Source organism: Sinocyclocheilus anshuiensis, unplaced genomic scaffold, assembly GCF_001515605.1.
Source record: "Sinocyclocheilus anshuiensis isolate Anshui unplaced genomic scaffold, SAMN03320099.WGS_v1.1 scaffold560, whole genome shotgun sequence".
Classification (NCBI taxonomy): domain Eukaryota; kingdom Metazoa; phylum Chordata; class Actinopteri; order Cypriniformes; family Cyprinidae; genus Sinocyclocheilus; species Sinocyclocheilus anshuiensis.
Genome location: NW_015554116.1, coordinates 572,468 through 580,069, shown reverse-complemented (window position 1 = coordinate 580,069; position 7,602 = coordinate 572,468). Strand labels below are relative to the sequence as shown.

General features: G+C 34.0%; 1 protein-coding gene and 1 long non-coding RNA gene across 2 annotated transcripts in view; one reads left to right on the top strand and one right to left on the bottom strand.

Moving 5' to 3' along the window:
• Window positions 1-7,602, top strand: part of patj (PATJ crumbs cell polarity complex component) — a 134,871-nt gene that overhangs the window by 5,515 nt on the left and 121,754 nt on the right. Inside the window, exons 5-7 of the mRNA XM_016462200.1 lie at window positions 2,600-2,773; window positions 2,928-3,067; window positions 3,412-3,592. Coding sequence (XP_016317686.1) covers window positions 2,600-2,773; window positions 2,928-3,067; window positions 3,412-3,592 — 495 coding nt within the window. The remainder of the gene's footprint in view (window positions 1-2,599; window positions 2,774-2,927; window positions 3,068-3,411; window positions 3,593-7,602) is intronic.
• LOC107669803 (uncharacterized) overlaps window positions 6,741-7,602 on the bottom strand; it is a 10,640-nt gene continuing 9,778 nt past the window's right edge. The window contains exon 4 of the long non-coding RNA XR_001632037.1: window positions 6,741-6,750. This is a non-coding gene — a long non-coding RNA (uncharacterized LOC107669803). The remainder of the gene's footprint in view (window positions 6,751-7,602) is intronic.

The following is a 7,602-nucleotide window of genomic DNA, read 5'->3' as shown; positions in this document are numbered from 1 at the left end:
ACTAACCCCCCCCCCCCCAATCTTTAAAAATAATAATAATAATTTTCCTTCAAAATGAGTTTGTAATGTAATTAATTTCAGGCCTGGTTGGTTTGGTTCATCTCTTATAACATGTAGTAATTTAATATATTTTTAAAATATCTATATATAGAGTAAATGGAAAAAAATAATTCCATGAATGCCTATACAAATAAAAATATGAAAGCCTCAGCAAACCTTTACAGTAGCCTTTTATATGAATTAATATAATACTTAACAGACCAGTAATTCTAGTATGTTCAAATATGAAAATGATAATCAAAATATCAAGATATTTCTAACTATTTTAATTAATTATTGTAAATCAAACTAGATTATTACATTTTTCTGAAGACAAAAAGCGATTGTTGCATTGGAAATACTTGACGCCATATTTCTAGGGTGTTTTGTGGTTTCAGAAGAGTCCTGAGTTGTTGCTAGGGTGTTCTGGGTAGTTGTTTCTACAACTGTACACAAAAACAAATGTATAATATACATACGTTTTTTCACTACTAGCCTTTTTAATTAACTAATGATCATATAATGGTAGAATTTTGTTGAAAGTTAAATCCACTATTTGTGTTTCAATGCATTAAAATGGTAAAGAATCTCCAAGGTCAGATAAAGCGTAGTATATTAATGTGTATTCATAATGCCAGATCAGCATAGAAATCGCGTCATTTATTTAAACCCAAATAACTTAAAAAAAAATGAACTTGTTTGTTTGCATCCCATCCCAGTATGCAGGCCAGTGAGCATGTATTTCTTATCCACACACTCGCGATGCTGAAAGACCCTCATCCCTATTTGTATTCAGTCTGAGTTTTTATTGACACAAGAAACCTCTTTACAATAAACAATCCGCACACCAAATTAAGATAATGGCAATAACGGAAGCTCGCCTTCATATTCTAAGTGCTGGGAAGGTCAGACGTGCGCCTATGAATGCATCAGGTGAAAAACCTATCAAGTATGTCGAGGCGGGCAACAGCCGGAGTTTCTATCAAGCCTTAATATCTACTGTCTGAGTTTGAGTAACTGCCTTGTCGGAGATGTATCGATGAAATAGGCTGGAACCTGCTCTGTCAGCCCGGACTAAATAAGCACAAGACTGATAAGTTCCCACAGTAAGAGTCTAAAGGTCATTAATACATTACCTGCTGGGGACTAGCGAATACTGCAGAGGAATGTATTGATTTTTTTTCCCTTTCATTTTTTTCCTTCCTTTCCTCTGCCTGTAGGACATGGCTGTTTCTCTGTGGGCTGTTTTATCTTTTAGATTTACAGCACATGGTTTATCCCAAATTATTTGTACAAGCTGAATGAGTTAAGGGTTGATAAACAATTCCTGGACTCCTTTTTAATGGTTAAATTAAATTTTATTAATCAAAAAGCATGTCTAATTAATTAAAATCATGAAACTTAAACAATTTAACATCAATTTATTAAAAGTTTAACAAAAAATACATGTTTAGGGCCCTATGAAATGTTTTATTTTTTCCAACCTTATGTTGTATTGTTAATTCTGTTTTAGCATGTCTAATTATTTGAAAGCATAAAAACAAGTTTTATTTATTCTTACAATAGCCTTATGATTTTTGCTCAGAAATTCTGTGTTGTGTATTTACATTTTTAAGGCATAAAACATTCATTGAATCTATCTTTTAAGTAATGAAAATTAAACAAATGTTATTTTTTGGAAAATAAAGGTCATTTAATATTACAATTAAAACACTGAAGAAATATTGTATGATTATTCCTTAAAAATAAGGTTTTAATAATTTTAGTAGTAGTAGTAGCAGCAGCCTATTACATACATTCTACGGAACAATAGTAATATATTTGTGCTGTAATGCCTTCAAGTAAAACCAAACTTTTATTTTGACTGGTTGCCGTGAATACCTTTACATTTCTGTGTATATGATATGAGGATAGTTTTACTCAAATGAAACGGTCAAATGCTCATGAAGTGACTCAAAGAGTAGTTCTGGAGTTCTGGAGCTAAAATCACTGCAAGCGTCAAGCGCTTTCAGTACCAGTGGTAAACAAAACTGCACGTCTGCGCCATTCATTAACACAGAGACACGCAAAATTCATATTTAAATAGTCGTTTTTTGGCTTAATATTTACAAATACTAGTGGGAGTGTGCTCACTTGTGTATGCGCGTGTATGTGTGTGTGTGCGCGCGAGCAGGGCGGAACTCCGCTGTGCGTGATGCAGAGAGCGCGACCATAACGTAGAGACCGAAATGACATGCCGTCGTGTAAATAACTTGACTCAACACACCTGCCTAGAAGTTTCAAGTATACCAAGTAAGACCTTGATTAGCTGGTTCAGGTGTGTTAATTAGGGTTGGAACTAAACTCAGCAGGACACTGGCCCTCCAGGACGGAGTCTGGTGACCCCTGGTCTAAATAATGAATATGAAACAATTAAGTATTTGGTCTAACACATCCATTCAGTTATTATTATTATTAATCAATCACACTTATAATTGTAGTAATAATAATGACCATTATTAGTATTATATTTTATTTTCTGTATAGCTTTAGAATTGACTTTGTCCTCTCTACTTCGTAGTTAAACAGCTTGCCTCCGGACACATGCACCGAGTTCAGTTTCTCCAGGAAGGGTCAGCTGATCGTCAGTGCGAGTCGTCCGTCCAGCAGCCTGGGATCCGTGGTGTCCAACGGTACAGCTTCAACTAACGCATCTTCTGAGCAGCTTCAGAGATGGATACATGCAGTGGCAAAGGTGGGATGTATTTGATGTCATTTTTCTTTGGATAAACATTGTTTTATTTAATGTGCCAAATATTGAACATAATTTCTACTATGTTTTGGTTCAGCTTGCGTTGTTTATACAGTTAGTATGAATGATGCATCTTCACTGGATTTTTTTAACTCAGGGAAGAAAGACAGAGCTCGTCAGCCTGCAGAAGCCGTTGTCTGGAGGTCTGGGTTTCAGTGTGGTCGGCCTGAGACCAGAGGGGGTCGGCAGTCACGGTGTGTTCGTCAGACAGGTGCAACAAGGGAGTGTCGCAGACAGGTGAGACCGAATTTTTTCTGAATTTTTTATTCAGAAATCCGTCCCTTTTGCTGTACACGTCACGTTCTGCAAATATCTTCGTTGTTTTAGGTCAGTTTCTTTGTTTGGACATACTGTAATATATTGTATACTGTATTGTAATATACTGTAATATACATACTGTAAATAAATGTTAATGTTTGTTTAAAATAAATGTTTGTTGACAGATATTTATTGTACCTATTTATGAATTTGTTTACGAAGCTAAAATGTTAATATTAATAACATTTTAGCATGATATTTATTTATTTATTTAAAATTAAATTAATCACATGGATAATAATAATGATATTTCTTATCTCCAGGGATGGAAGATTGCAGGAGAACGATCAGATTCTGGCGATTAACGGGATTCCTCTGGATCAGAGCGTGACGCAGCAGCAGGCCATCGCTCTTCTCCAGCAACAGAGAGACCGAGTGGAGCTGGTGGTGGCCAGAGACACTGTGGCCAAACCCCGACTCTCCACATCTGGACCCATTCAGACGGTGCGGCTGTTTTAAATGTCACTGCATTGTGTTGTCCACAGTGTTTAACTTGGACTTTGTATCTCTTATAGTTCTCCAGCAGTTGGGGAAGCTACTTTGAAACTGTAGCTTGATGGTTTACAAATCAAATATGGCACCTGTGGCACTTGTTCTTCCACATGTGCTGTACATGTGGAAGAATTGACAATAAAGCAGACTTGACTTGACTTGTTGGATGGCAGTAACATCAAACTCTCTGTGACTAAACATCATGGCATCAAACGTTCACCATATTTTATTAGCACTCCAAATTGCAGCCTGTGATCACTTCAAACTATCACTGATAGGGGAAAAAAAAGCTTTTTCTGTTCCTCAGAAAAAATAATAGCATTTAGGTTTGAAACAACGAGAGGAAGCATAAATAACAATGTTAGGTGAACTGATCCATTAGGTTAATAGTTGTATAAGCTGTTTCCACCACAAAGTCAGTCAAGATTCTGAATTTATATCCCGCAATTCTTTTTTTGTTTTTGTTTTTTTTCCCATTATTGCAAGTTTTTATTTCCCAATTTTGTATCTTTTAATTCTGAAAAAAAGTGTGCAGTGTGAGATTAAAGAGTCGCGTTTACGTTTTAAATGTTTTTTTTCCGTTGTGGAAACAAAAAACAGAATTGTCAGAAATCTCAGAATTGCGAAAAGTTTTGAGTTAAGAGTTTATTTCTTGCAATTCTGACTTTTTTCTGGCAGTTCTGAGTGAATTGAATTTATTTGTGATATAAAGTAGCAGTTACCTTTATTTATTTATTTTTATTCAGTGTCGGAAACGTGCTTCTATAAGTAGCATGAGGTGGGCGATATGACCAAAATCTTAAATCACGATATGACTAATATTATTTCATGGTAACGATATATATCACAATATATATATATATATATTTTTTTGCTTTAAAAAAGGTCTTTATGATATAAAACATTTTGATACCATAGAAATTTCATAATTCTTGACACCAGTGTCAGTATCACAAAAAATTTATACTAGCTTAAATAAAAAAAAAACAACTCAAGCTCACTGAAGACAAGTAAACAGTCAGTGATTAAATAAGAATGAGAAACTAATTACAAGCAATAGTACAAAAAAACTACAGTAGAACAAATAAGAAATGCTACATACATTGTATAAAGTAATCAAATGTATAAAAACATTGCATATTCTTCATTGTGTAAATTAAAAATATATTTCCTCTTATTAAAGTTACAAAAGTGAAGAGCATTGAGAGATTTTCTCTGTTTTGCTTTAAGAGCTGCCCGGATCCAATATACTGTTACACATGTGTTTTTTTTCTCAGCTGTTTGCTTTCACTAGAGACCTAAATTACTGTGTTTACGAGGATACTTGCAAAGACAGGCATTTTGACACAAACAAGTGTGTGTATTTAACTGCTCAAGGCCTATAAAGTGGTAAAAATAACTCCCAGTACTCCCTTGTGCACATGTAGTGAAATGAGTTTTCTTTCGCTGCTGATTGCGTTTCAACAGCTTAAAATCACTTGGTTTTTAAACAACAATGCTTAAAAACGTGCAAATGACCACGTAGAGCGTGTGATAGATACGATAGTCCAAAATCTATACCAGTTGACAAATTTCTACCGGTTAATCATGTCTACTGGTATATCGCCCACCCCGAAAGTAGCATAAATACTTAGGAACATGCTATTAGTATTAGCAGTAACTAATTTTAGTTTCTTTTGGTAAGGTTTCATTTAAATTTTTAAACTTTGACTTGGTTTTCAAGCTTAATATTACCTATTTAATAATCCCAATATTTCCTAAGGCCTAACAAATTGAGCTTAGTTTATATTGATGTTTTAATTTTGACCAGATACACAAACATGTACAAATTATCAAATCCAGTGACAGAAATTATAACAAATTGCTTAAGGATCTTGATTTAACTGCAAACAGTAATTCAGCTTAAACTAAGAGCATATTTATTTGTCTTGTTCCCATTGTTATAATGTGATCCTCAGAAAAATAAAGCTCTTAAAACATCTTGTTATAATCTGAACGTGTCTAAACCAAAGACAGAAGGAGAACGAAATGCGCAAACTTTCTCAGGTTCATCCGAAAGACCTTTGTACCACGGAAAGAAATAAACTCGGAAGAGGAAGAAAATGAGGCTGGAAAGACCAACAGCCAGTAGATGAACTGCATTAACCTAAGCCTTCAACAATAAACACAACGCTTCCCTCTCGTCTACTTTAATTAAGTACCCAAACCTAACCGCTCTCAAATTAACGGCGAATACACACAGTGAGTTCCTCTTGCTGGAAAAATGACAGTAGTTTTGATTTGGTCTTTACATTGCAAGCAAGGTTGTGTATTTCTGCTCTGTTGATGCTTATTTTTTCGATTTGAAATGTTTAATATCCTTAATTCAGGACCGTGTCCTGCATATCATAGCCAGACTTTGGTTTAATTCGTGCGCTGTTCCATTTCAGAGTTGTGTTTAATGGAGCAAAAGTCTGGTTTTCATTTGATTGCTTGTTGCCTAGCCAAACTCTCTGTCACCAGACGTCAAAAAAGTAGTCAGTGCCGCTGAACTTGTTTATAAATCAGATTAAGTGTCTGTTTGTTGCGCTCTATAAAATAAAATTGATTTTATCGCAAACATGACTCCACACCGCAAATGCAGAAGGCAATAGTGTGTACAGAAGGCTTTACCAAGATGTGATACTGATGATTGTGATGTCTAAAAAAAAGTTCTTAAAGGAAACAAAACCTATTTTTACACCATATAATAATAATAATAATAATAATAATCATTTTAGTAGTATTTATACCAGGGTTGTCAGTTTAACTCAAATAATTCTCAAGTTTTGTAAATCATTTAAGATTTTCAATTGATTGTCAGCCCTAATTTAGACACATTAGTAGTTTGTTTTTACTGTAATAATTTAAATCTTTACATTTTTAAACAAATTATATTCATGTACTTAAGTTAATATATTTAGTATTGCAAATAATTGCAATTAATGATTAATTCTCAAGTTTTGTAAATAATTTAAAATTTTGAGTCAATTGGCAGCCGTAATTTATACACGCTTGTAGTATTTGTTGCGGAGAAACAACAAATACTACAAGTGTATTTGTACACATTTAATTTATGCTAATGAAAAATGCTAATTTAGTATTTAATGTAATATTTAAATATGATTGTTTTTATATTTAAAAATTAAAATACATTTTATTTATTTAGACAAGTATTTAGAATTGTGAATTAGTGTGATTAATATGATTAATTCTAATCCCCTTTTTTAATTTACATTTTTTAATTGTCAGCCCTATTTTCTTGTTTGTGGAAATCCCACATTTAATTTTTGCTCATTTTCAAAATATCATTGTTTCATTTTTAAGAAATGTATTCGTTTTTATTTTTGAATGAAAAGTTAAAAACTTGACATATATTTAGAAACGTGAATGTTTATATTGATATATATTTATAATTGTGAATTATTGTGACTTCATTTTTTTTTTTGTGTGACCTGGATATGTTTTCATTTTGTTATATAGATATATTTACAATTGTGAATATTGTGATTAAATATGATGATTATTTTAATTTTTTGGTGACCTGGACATGTTTTCCTGAGATTCTGTCACGTTCACGGTGTGTGGAGGCAGGCAGGACGAGGACGACAAGGATTCCAATAATTACTTTTAATGTAGCCACAACAAGGCAGATTCAGGAAGGTGAGACACACACTCAGGGTAACATTCACAATAACCGACCACTAAGGTTCGGACAGACAGGAACTAATATAGGGTGGATAATTAGTGGCAGACAGGTGATCACAATGAGGGTAATTAACTAATGATAGTATGGGCTAAACCAACAAAAGGGGAAGAAACCACAAACAGTCCACAGGGGCGTTACATTACTCCCCCCTCCTGGAAGGTGCGTCCTCGCAACGTAGAAACAGAGGGCGGGGCGGAGGGGGACTAGGAGGAGGACAAAGCATTGGATGTGAGAT